This window comes from Eschrichtius robustus, chromosome 2, assembly GCF_028021215.1.
Source record: "Eschrichtius robustus isolate mEscRob2 chromosome 2, mEscRob2.pri, whole genome shotgun sequence".
Classification (NCBI taxonomy): Eukaryota; Metazoa; Chordata; class Mammalia; order Artiodactyla; family Eschrichtiidae; genus Eschrichtius; species Eschrichtius robustus.
This window is the reverse complement of record NC_090825.1, coordinates 51,094,809-51,107,209: the sequence shown is the minus strand read 5'-3', so window position 1 is coordinate 51,107,209 and position 12,401 is coordinate 51,094,809. Positions and strand designations below refer to the sequence as shown.

Genomic DNA, 12,401 nt, shown 5'->3' with positions numbered 1-12,401 from the left:
TTGTTCCTGATCTTAGTGGAAATGGTTTCAGTTTTTCACCATTGAGGATGATGTTGACTGTGGGTTTGTCATATATGGCCTTTATTATGTTGAGGTAAGTTCCCTCTATGCCTACATTCTGGAGGGTTTTTATCATAAATGGGTGTTGAATTTTGTCAAAAGCTTTCTCTGCATCTATTGAGATGATCATATGGTTTTTCTCCTTCAATTTGTTCCTATGGTGTATCACATTGATTGATTTGCATATATTGAAGAATCCTTGCATTCCTGGGGTAAACCCCACTTGATCATGGTGTATGATCCTTTTAATGTGCTGTTGGATTCTGTTTGCTAGTATTTTGTTGAGGATTTTTGCATCTCTGTTCATCAGTGTTATTGGCCTGTAGTTTTCTTTCTTTGTGACATCTTTGTCTGGTTTTGTTATCAGGGTGATGGTGGCCTCCTAGCATGAGTTTGGGAGTATTCCTCCCTCAGCTATATTTTGGAAGAGTTTGAGAAGGATAGGTGTTAGCTGTTCTCTAAATGTTTGATAGAATTCACCTGTGAAGCCATCTCTCTTTTCATTTTTGAAGAATATTTTCACTGGGTAGAGGATTCCAGGGTTCCACTTCTTTCTGGCTTCCATCTTTTCTGATAAGAAATCTGCTTTCATTCTAATTGTTTTGCTTGTATAAGTAACATATCATTTTTCTCTGACTGCTTTCAATATTTTTTCTTTGTCATTAGTTTTCAGAAGCTTAATTATGATGTGTCTTGATATGAATTTCTTTGAGTTTATTTTGAATTTGTAGGTCTGTGTCTCTTACCAAATTCAGGAAGTTTTCAGCAATTATTTCTTCAAGCACCTTTTTTTTAGCCTTCTTTATCTTTGCTTTGCAGGACTCTAATGACATAAATATTAGCTCTTTTGCTGTTATACCACAGGTTTCTGAAGCTCTGTTCTTTTTAAGTCTTTTTTCTCTCTGTCATTCAGATAGGGTGATTTATATTGTTTTGTCTTCCAGTTCAGTGATTATTTCCTCTGTGTTTCCATTCTGCTCTTGAGCCCTTCCACTGAGTTTCTTATTTCAGTTTATTGTATTTTTAGTTCTAAAATTTCTATTTGTTTCTTCTTGGATTTTTTTTAAATTAATTAAATTATTTGTTTTTATTTTTGGCTGTGTTGGGTCTTTGTTGCTGTGTGCGGGCTTTCTCTAGTTGCGACGAGCAGGGGCTACTCTTTGTTGCAGTGCACGGGCTTCTCATTGTCATGGCTTCTCTTGTTGTGGAGCATGGGCTCTAGGTGTGTGGGCTTCAGTAGTTGTGACATGCGGGCTCTAGAGCACAGGCTTAGTAGTTGTGGCACACGGGCTTAGTTGCTCCACGGCATGTGGGATCTTCCCGGACCAGGGATCAAACCCGTGTCCCCTGCATTGGCAGGTGGATTCTTAACCACTGAGCCACCAGGGAAGCCCTCTTCTTTGGATTTTTTATTTCTTTGGGGATTTCTATTTTTTCATTTGTTTCAAGCATGTTCATTGTTGCCCATTGAAGCATTTTTATGATGGCTGCATTGAAATCTTTTTCAGGTAATTCTAATATTTCTGTCATTGTGGTGTTGTCATCTATTGTTTAATTTTGTGTTCAATTAGAGGTCTTTCTGGTTCTTTTTTTTTTTTTTTTAAACATCTTTATTGAAGTATAATTGCCTTACAATGGTGTGTTAGCTTCTGCTTTATAACAAAGTGAATCAGTTATACATATACAATATGTTCCCATTTCTCTTCCCTCTTGCATCTCCCTCCCTCCCACCCTCCCCATCCCACCCCTCTAGGTGGTCACAAAGCACCGAGCTGATCTCCCTGTGCTATGCGGCTGCTTCCCACTAGCTATCTATTTTACATTTGGTAGTGTATATATGTCCATGACACTCTCTTACCCTGTCACATCTCACCCCACCCCCTCCCCATATCCTCAAGTCCATTCTCTAGTAGGTCTGTGTCTTTATTCCCATCTTGCCACTAGGTTCTTCATGGCCTTTTTTTTTTTTTTTTTTCCTTAGATTCCGTATATATGTGTTAGCATACTATATTTGTTTTTCTCTTTCTGACTTACTTCACTCTGTATGACAGACTCTAACTCCATCCACCTCATTACAAATGCCTCCATTTCATTTCTTTTTATGGCTGAGTAATATTCCATTGTATATATGTGCCACATCTTCTGATTTGATGATTTCTTTTCAGTTGAAATTTGGACATATATAAAACTCTGGCTTTTCTTTCAACCTTTTGTTTCATCTGATTTTCTCTGGTACCACTCCAGAAGGAAAATTGAGGATGCCAACTTGTTACTGCCAGATGAAAATAAAAGTTCAGTTTCACCACTCAGCCTCCACCAAATCCTAAGGTGGACACAACTTCTTGTTACTGCTGGGTGAAGGTCAGAATTTCAACTCCCTGTGTGGTGCCCCCTGACACCGTGGTGAGGGTAGTCTTGTTACCACTGGGTGACAGTGAAAGCACTGACTTTCATTAGGTCTCTTCTGACAATACTTAAGCATGGAGGGGAGGAGTGCCTCATTACTGCTGGGTGGGGTTGAAGTCCAGGCTCCTTGCGTGGTCTCCACTGACACTGTTAATGGAGGTCTTATTACTGGTCAGTGGGGATGAAAGTTTGGCTCACCACTTAGACTTCTCAGGAAGGGGGATTGAGATATCTCATCACAGACTCACAGGGGGAAGTCTATGTTCTTCACTCAGCCTTTGGTACCATGGGTGGGGGTGGTGCCCCATTTTTTTCTGTGGTGTTTGGCTGGAAATGGCAGTTATTATCTAAAAGTTTCCTGTCACTAGGCTGTCCCTTTCTTGGTCCTTTGGCTAGAGAGAGCAGGCTATTGTTGGGGTATTTTTGTCTGCACCTGTTGATAGTGCCAGGTTGCCGGCTTTTTCAGCTGTAAGTCTGGGCTATATAAAGCAAAAAGAAATTTCGGGGAACTCAGCAGTGTGTCGTTTTCTGGATTTCAAGATCCCTAGCTAGTGTCTGTCTTTCCACCTTTTACAGTCTTCTTATGCTTGTTTTTGTAATGTCTGGGGTTTGTAGTTATATTTAATGGGAGGAATAGGAAAAGTACATCTACTTCATCTTCCTAGAAGCAGAAGTTCAATTGATTTTTGACAGAGGTGAAAAGGCAGTTCTGTATAGAAAGAATAGTCTTTTCAGCAAATGGTGTTAGAATAAAAGAATATCAAAAAAAGTGTTAAGTGAAAGAAATAAGTTGGAAAATATTATATATTATATGCCACAATCCATTTTTCAAATGAAATAAAAACTTGGGACTTACATGTAATTATGTTTGTATAAGTGAATGTTTGTGTGTATTTGGTTATGTATAGAGAAAGCCTAGAAGAATACATACCAAATTGTGTATTTAAAAAACAAGATAGAGAATAGTATGTATTCTCTCCTTCCAAGATACCAACGACAGAAATATTAGATGTGGTTATTGTCCCATGACCCTAGGATTTCATGATCCTAATTTTGCTTGAAAAAGAAGATTTTTTAAATTATACATGATTGTATTGTTTCATTTCTTAAGGCCTGGAATAGTACCCACCAAACTGTTGACATTGATTTGCTTTAGGAATTAGAAATGAAATATTTGAATTTTTTACTTAATGTACTTAGTAGATTTGAAATCTGTATTAAAAGCATATAGCACTTTTATAATGTTTTTAATGAGTAAAAATAATCAAGGGGACATTGTTACAAAAAGAGTGCAGTATCCTAACCAGTGAAATTCACCAACCAACAACCAAACTCAAAAAATGTATACATACCATATTAGTATAGAAACTGATGGTGACCTGATTCTTTCCCCTCAACACACAGGAATAAATGAAGAAGAGGAGAAGAAAAAAGCAAAAAGCAAAGAGAAAATCAAGTTGAAAAAAAAAAGGAAAAGGTATTTTTTTAACATTTTTTTTTTTAAAAAGCAGGACTGTGGATCTAGATGGATTATAAAATTTTATTTTTCATGTTATAGTCCAGTTAATTTAATATTATCTTAATGAGAGTTAGATGTTCAGTTGTTTCAGTAAAATAACAAAATCCTTCATGTCAGGAATCAAAAATAAAGTCAGCACTCAGCCACCTTAAATTTTCTTTTTTGGAGCAAATCAAGGTATAAATAAATAACAGCCCCATCCACTTCTTTTATGTATTCTATTTGTATTCTAGAATTTTTAAGTTTTAGAACATCAGTTAAGTTTTTAATTGGACATATGTCTAAATTCTTCACATATATATTTTGTCCTCACATGTATGAAGTTGGAGCTTAAATATTTGTATTCTCAAAATATCATTGCCATGGCTAATAAATTAATTTATTAATAGGATTTATGTACTCATTTGTCATGCTAAAAATACCTTCAGATCTTTCAGAATTCTCATCAGCCACCTATGAATTTTTACTATCAACTCTTTTAACAACAACTGGTTAAAGAAATTGATCAAAAGACTTAAGAGGCAACTTCTTCCTTGGTTCATGAGTGCACTTTCATTTACACTAGAATAAACATGTACATATAGACACTTTTTAGGGCATTTAGCAGGTAGTCATATCTAGCTTGGACCTTAGTTCTCTGACAGTAGGTTCTGCACATCAGGTGTTGTCACTTTGTAGTTTTTATAGAGCATGTAATATGTACATTCTAACACCCTCAGCTACTTTATAAATTGGAAAAGTTAACTCACTTTCAGGTTTTGGGAGTTAATAATGTTTAAGAACTAACACAAGAAGGTAGAGCTCAGTGTATCGTGTAGTCTGATGAGTGTATTGTTTAATCATTTGCATTAGCACGGCATGTGGATCGCTTACAGGAGAAGTGAGATTTTCTGTTTTCTTCCACATCTTCATGTACTGGTTTTAGAGTAACGTATTATTTACTCAAGCCTCTCTACCTTGGGCCTCACCCATCTCAGACAGGGCCTGAAATTAAAAGAACTTTTCTAAGTACACTTAGCAAAGGTAACGCCCCCTGATGTGGTTGCTCTGCCAAAGTGTAACATTCTGCCTTAAAGAGAACCCAGGTCCAGAAAGCCAAATAAAAAAGTGCAGGCAGAGAAGCAGCGCTGGTTAGAATGTAGAGGTCAAGCAGGTCTTTAAACAGGAAAGCAGGCAAGAGTTGAGAAAAAGAGTTGAAGAGAGTGCAAGAGAATACATGAGAAAATAAGCTCAGGAGATGGCCAGAGTCTGAGAAGGTGGACAAGGAAGAGGAAGGAACACAGTGTTACAGAAACGGGGGAGGCTGAGAGTCCCTGATCAACGAAGGCAGTCAAGGAATTCACACAGTGAGTCACTCTACAGACACAACCTTGTAGTCTCATGTGTTTACTTTGCCTTCTACTGTATGTCTCTTAGGTTTTCTTAGTTTGGGTTTTAACTTCTAATGTTTAGATCACTCAGCTATCTCTGGGATGCCTTTTAGATTTTAAATTAACTCAGTTTCTGTTTTGTCACACATATTTGGGGTTTGGATATTGTTGCACATCTTTTTATACATCTCTTAAGAGAGATGGATTTTTTTGTTCATTTTTTGTTATTTTTCATTAGAGGAAAGAATTCTACAGTTTATTTTCCCAATTTAGTATTCGAGTAATATAAGAAAAATAAAGTATAATGATAAGTTATTCTCATTCATTTAAATAGAGTATGCATTTAAAAGCATTCTTTCTGTAACTAGTGAAAATTATTTCAGAATGCAAGTGTTCATCTGTATCACTCTGCATGTAAAAGAATCAAGTACTTTAACTTGAAAAATAAAATAAAACAAAAGTGCTTTTATTTTGCTAATTTTCAGCTTTCATTCATTTATACGGAGGTACAACTGCAGCCCTTTTTATATAATTGTATCCTTTGTGGCTCTTTTAACAGAATATGCGAACAAGTTATATACACAAGTGAATTGTGTATATAATGAGGGTTGGTAAATGCCATTTTCTTTGCCTTATAAGAAAGATTTTGAAGGGTACACAGGATGAAAAACTGAAAATCACAGAAAAATTATTTCATCCTTACTGAATTTAAAACTCATAACTAGAACTGAGCAGAATAGAGACATTTGTTTTGTTAGTTTCTCTGGCTAAGTGGCAAAAACTCTGAATACAGTATTTTAAGAGAATACAAATATATAAAGCACATTTTGTTTGAATTCCTTTATATTTATACTCCCACCTTGTTCCAAGAAGGATTTAAGGCAGTTCAAATTCCATTTAAATGTACCCATCAACCATAAATACAATTATCAGTCAGCATGCATTATTACTCATAGGTCTTATTCATCCAGTTCCACTGAAGAGGACACTTCAAAACAAAAGAAACAAAAATATCAGAAGAAAGAAAAGAAAAAAGAGAAAAAGAGTAAGTCAAAAAAGGGGAAGCATCACAAAAAGGACAAAAAGAAGAGAAAAAAGGAAAAGCATTCCTCTGCCCCTAATAGTTCTGAAATCTCCAAAAAGTAACTGAGACTTTGGCCTGAACCATTAAATTAAAAAATTTGGTTTTGAAAATTATTAGACTTTCCTTGAAATTTGCTATATAATTATGCTTTGCAATAAATCACAGCCTTTTCCATATAGACATTTTTTCATATATGGGGCCATTACTGTCTGGCAGTATTTTAATGTACTATGATTATAGAGTATTGAATCAGTCTTATTACTTGATAGCCATGCCCCAAGTATGGATATTTGTGCAACAAAACTCATCGTTTTTGGTATTCCTCTGTGTGTGTGTCTGGCTAGTGTTATTACTTCATAAGTTGATTGTAAATGGCTTTACTACAGTCAACACAGGCAATCTACGTAGCAGTTAATGAGTACTGCTGAATTAAGTGTCCACCTTCCAGTGTTAAAGTGAGGTAGGGGATAATGCTTTGCACTTGACACTGAAAAATTTCATAGCTTTATATCCTATGATAATGTATAAAGAGAGTGAATTCTTCACTGTTGTTTTTAAGTCTTGGCTTTTTTTGGATGTCACAGGAGATGAAGCTGACTTATTGGTCTTGACCAGAACTTTTTAAATGAATGGCAACGGCAGGAAGATGATAATGAAAATATTTATAACAAAATTTCACTGTTTTCTGAGATGCAGAGTTCCTAGTACCTGCCTCCTTGGTTTTTGTAACAAAATATTTCTTCCTTGCTTAAAAAGACAAGTCTAGTTCAGCCTACTTGTAGGTCTCGTAGAGATGATGCTGTGTTGGGCAGGATTTTTAAGATAGACTCCTGGGTTGTTTTACAAATATGCCATATTGGCATGTCTTAAAGAGATACCTCAAACACAGAACTTTTTATTTAGGAGGATAACAGCTAAATCTTCATTAGAACTGATTTTTATTGTATTCGGTATGTAAATTTTATGACGCTTGTTTCTATGAGTAATGTGGAAATTTTTTATAAATGTGAACATATATATATATTTGTCTGAAATAATTTGTAGTTTTGAAGCAGGTTTCCACTGAATTTATGGTTTCATAAATGACTAGTTTGGGGTGTTTCTCTCTTTGACTTCAATCATAAACCTCAGGAGCAGTGACAAAAATTTAGGATTAAGAATTTTATTCTGTACTTTTTAAAATTTAAGAGTCAGGGAGTTACATCATGAAAGCCTTTATATAACAATGGAAATTTTATATGAGTCAGCATTTTCAAACACATAGTTGTAGATATAAATGTTTCTACATTTTTTTAATTTCACAGTGATCAATGTTACTTACTTTGCTGAATACTTGGATATCCCTTACGTCCAATAAGTTAAATACTTATTATTGTAGCAGCATCGAAAGTCAACTAGTTATCATGGTACAGCACCAAAGATTGTAAGTACCTCACTGTGGTGCAGTTATAAATTTTCAAATTGGCAGCCTACAGACATGGCTGCAGGTGAATTCATTATGATGAAATCAGGTAAGTACACATAACCTCACAGGCTGGAAAGGTGTACTGATTCTTCCTTCACCCAGCACTCCTATCCGGCATGACCTCAGTAAGACTGGGAGAGCCTCATAACTCCTCTTAGCATATGCTTACCTTGTGCAGATTCTAGGGAAGCTACATCCACATCCCTTTTCTAACATTACGGCCATGGAAGTGCTCACACTTGTAGCTTTTCCATAACCTAACTTAGTCCTATGGCCTCCTTAAAAAGAAATCCTCTTGTTTAAATAGCTTAGTTATTTGGAGAGAAACACAGAGCTACTAGGTTTTTAAGGGTTTGTTTTGCCTTTGCTGTAGTTTATGTATTTTTGAAAACTATATTTTATGAAAATACAATCCTTTGGTTATCAGTATGAAAAAAATAAGTAAAAAAAAAAACTTTAAAAAGTGATTAGAAAATGCTACATGCAAACATATGGTCTCGTCCTATTGAGTGTGTAACATGGTTAAAAATGATAATTGTAGTGACACAAGAGTTGATCCAGTTATTTGTAAGTTTTACTTCTGTTAATTGAAGAGATAATAAGTTGGCTTATCAGATTTGTTATCTGAATGATGAGACAATCAGTGGCTCAGGAGAGTTATATAAAATTCAGGCCTCATTAGCTAATAGAGTTCACAAATTAAAAGATTTTAATGTTCAGTAATTTTTTTCCCCAGAAAAAACTCTTGGAATTATTCTTGAGTAAATTTCCCATAGTCTGAGAATAGTTTATGAAAGATCTCATCTGAATAAAATTCATTTATTTTTACTAAAGTAATTTTCTTCTGAAGTGATCTTGTTATTATTATTGGGATTAGATGCAAATCTCACTAATATATTGTAGGAGAAAATTAGTGACATTTCCTCTCAGGCAATATGTAGCATAAGGTAAACTGAACTTAGTAGTAAAAATCCAAAAGTCCTAGTTGTCGGCGCTTCCATTGCAAGGGGCAGGTTCAATCCCTGGTCGGGGAACTAAGATCCCGCATGCCGCACGGTGGCCAAAAAAACAAGTCCTAGTCGTTCTGGGTACCTGTGTGACCTTCAACAAAGTCGTTTACCTTCTCTGGGCCTTGGTGTCTTTCATCTATAAAATATTGTACCAAATTATCTCTGAGATCCCTTCTAGTCCTTAATATATATGATTATCAATAGTTCAAATAATATTATTTTAGAAATTATTTTCATTTAGAATATAAATTATTATATTCATTTATAAATTGTTACAGATAAGCAGGTAGCATTCTGTAAACGGTAAAAGTTGAATTTATTAATATAACTGTTAAACACATGTTACTTCTTTAAGCAGATAATTGGTATTTGGTTCATATCCTTACCACCCAGTGTATGTTATTTTCACTAGATGCAGACAGAATTTATGTTTAGATTTGTATCTGTAACCTGATTATCTGAATACTTTGAGACTATTGCTTTTGGGCTGATGGACCTACGCCCCATGCAGTTCCGTATTTCTTTTCTCCATATCTTCTGTTGGCTAAAACCTCTCAGAGGGATCCCCAGTTCTTCATACTTAATACATATCTGTTTACATCTTTGGTTCTTTGAGGCTAAAACATCAATGAATAAAACAACTGTGTGTGTCTGTATTTACGACTCATTCTGTCTAAAATTACATAGGCCTAGGTTACCTTCAATTAAACTAGATTGAAGAGTTATCAATAATAGTCTTGTTAAATGCCATTGAGTCCTTTCTTCAATAAACATTTACTGAGTGCCTAGCATGGCAAACACTATGTTAAATACCAGGGATACGGAGATAAATAAGACACATTTGCTTCCCTGAAAGGAATTCACAGTTTAGTTGGTAGGAGAAACAGCAGAACTCATCATTAGGTATTAAGTGCAGTAATTGGGTTTATAGAAACACACAGGAGTACCTAACAAAGTCTGGAGAAGTTAGAAGAGGCTACTTAGAAAAAGTAATGCCTGCAGTGCATTTTGATTGAGGATGAGAGTGGGAGTTGACAGAATGAGTACTGTGAACAAAGCTCACAATAGAAAAAGCTGGGGTGTGTGTGTCAAGAATTGTAAGCCCTGTGTGGGGCAGGAGTGTTAAGAATTGAGACCACCATTCGAAGTTCTTAGGTACAAGAGAAGGAGGTTTTATGTTCCATGTTTGGGAGCTTGGACTTTATCTGTAAACAAGAGACGCCATTAGAGAGTTTTAAGGAAAGAAATGACTTTTATTGAGGTTTAGTTTCATCCATTTCATAATCCAGTCCCACAGTTTTTAAAGGATGAAATTAGTCTAATTAAAAGCCTCCATAGAAAATAATTTGAATCTTTGATATTCTATTATCTGATCTCTTATTCTAGGCCCACTTTTCTTTCTAAGTTCTGATTTCTAAAAATTGCAGTCTTCTAAAAAGCTACTATATTCTTTATCAGACCCATCCCCAGAATTAAATGCATATGTACATAATTTGAAATGTGTTTTGCTTTTAATTTTATTTTAGGTTATTTTTGACTGGCAGAATATATTGTGTTGTTAGTATTTTCAGTTGATATAAATCATTTAAAATATATTTTTCAATGCAGACTGTCGTAATTTGGTAAGGCTTCTTTTAATATTTTTAATATTGATTTGACTATTTTAATATTTAAATCCATATTATGAATATTATGAAGTGCAACTGCTTCAAAGTCACAGTGACACACACCAGCTGGTCTACTAGATAGCCCTGTCGCTCTCCCCCAGGTTTCCTGGCTTGGCAGGGAGTGCTCCGCAGATTCCAACTGATACTAAGTGCTGAGACTCAGTTTTCCTGGGCAGTTGGCATCCAAGAACAGTAGGGTTTGTTACGCCAGCTCAACGATAATTTCACTTGCGAAGCCCAGGATCTTCAGACCTCACTTGTCTCCTCCCAACTCCTCTAAAATTTTGCAAAGCGCCAGAGAATTGGGTTGCCTCTTGTAGAGCACAGCCCGTGATGCATGCAGCCATGCCCAGCCCCAGTTTGCCTGTCCCACAGGTTGGGAAGAGTCTGGGGAACCAGGAGCATTTTGCTGGCCCTGAGTCTCTAAGTTTCCTGCTTCTTGTCTGGCCTCTGCTCTTCCCCTTGAGCAACAAAAGTAGACTTACCAGTGCCTTAACTAACTTTCTCAACCTAGATTTTCACCTGAGGCAACATCTAATTAGTAATATAATTATTAATATCTGTGTATCAAGATAGCCAATTTTCTGGGATTTTTTTTTTTTATCAAAGCTGGGTAAAAGATCAAGAAGTACCCACACTTTATGTGCTTTCACAAAAATAGATGAAAATTCTTTGCTTTTATGACCACATAAAATGTCATTTTTGTAATGGAACTGTTTCAACTTTCAGACTTCACACACACTCTGAGCAATTTTAATATTTAAACATTGGCAAAACTGTGCTCTTTTTGAATGTGAAATCCAACACTGGCAGTAGGATGTTGCAGTAATGATCTGGAACTGTGCTGTCAGTGTAGCCACATGTGGCTATTGAAATTTAGATTAATTAAATGAAAATGTGTCTCTTCAGTTGCACTAGCCACATTTCAAGTGCTGAGTAGCCACATGTGGCTAGTGGCTACCATGCCAGTCAGTGCAGATATAGAAAGAACATTTCCATCATCACAGAAACCTCTACTGGACAGCGCTGGAATCCCCAGTTCTTAGTAGAAATTTTGACAGGCTAATGATCAAAAGTTTCTAACCCTGAGCTTTGCATGCCTGAGAGCCATAAGGCATTCCTTTCTTTTCCCCCAGCAGACCAGAGAAGCTGTATTTGGCACATTTTGAAAGGCTAGTCTTCCAACTCCAGAAACTTTGTACAACACAGTAGATGTGTTCAGCAGAGCCAGCTTAAAATTAATTCTTTTTTCCTATTGAATTCCATTATAGGACCAGGTCTGTGTTCTTATAATAGAAATCACATTTATGAATAAAAATCTTTTAAAACGATTTTAATTTGCAGAAACTATAGTTCTATTTCTAGATGTCTAAGTGATACCACTGCAGTAGCCTTAGGTGGGACCAGAGAACTAATTTGTTTGTTTTATAACTTTCATTCTAGAAATTTCTTAGGAACTTTATCAGTGAAGGATTTTTGTTATGGTTATCCCTTGCAGAAAATATTTATCATGCAGATTATACATAGTGATACATTTTGTTATTGAATGTTAGTTTTTATAAAGGCAATAATACATTGTGTGCTCAGCAAATCCCCTAAAAAAGGCATGGGTTGATTTCTAAGAGACTTAAGAACACGCCACTTCTCGTTCATAAGGCCACCCCCCCGAGATTTACCTATCTAGTACCATCTCTTATAAAAATAACTGCCTCAAAGTGTGAGAAACTTGTGAAATGCTGGTAATGTGACATAAACTTCTCATTGTTCTTCACTGACATAGGTGTGCTTATCTTGTTATTGATAAATTCTATAATTTCTCC

General features: G+C 35.7%; 1 protein-coding gene across 4 annotated transcripts in view; it reads left to right on the top strand.

The window, feature by feature from the left end:
• The window catches only part of SREK1IP1 (SREK1 interacting protein 1), a 57,010-nt gene extending 46,624 nt beyond the window's left edge, over window positions 1–10,386 (top strand). For 2 of the 4 annotated variants that reach the window (XM_068535399.1, XM_068535397.1), the window contains 2 exons: window positions 3,871–3,943; window positions 6,312–7,736. In XM_068535399.1, coding sequence (XP_068391500.1) covers window positions 3,871–3,943; window positions 6,312–6,501 — 263 coding nt within the window. In that variant the 3' untranslated portion in view covers window positions 6,502–7,736. The other 2 variants (XM_068535398.1, XM_068535400.1) reach the window with 2 other exon arrangements.
• The last annotated feature ends 2,015 nt before the right edge of the window (window positions 10,387–12,401 follow it).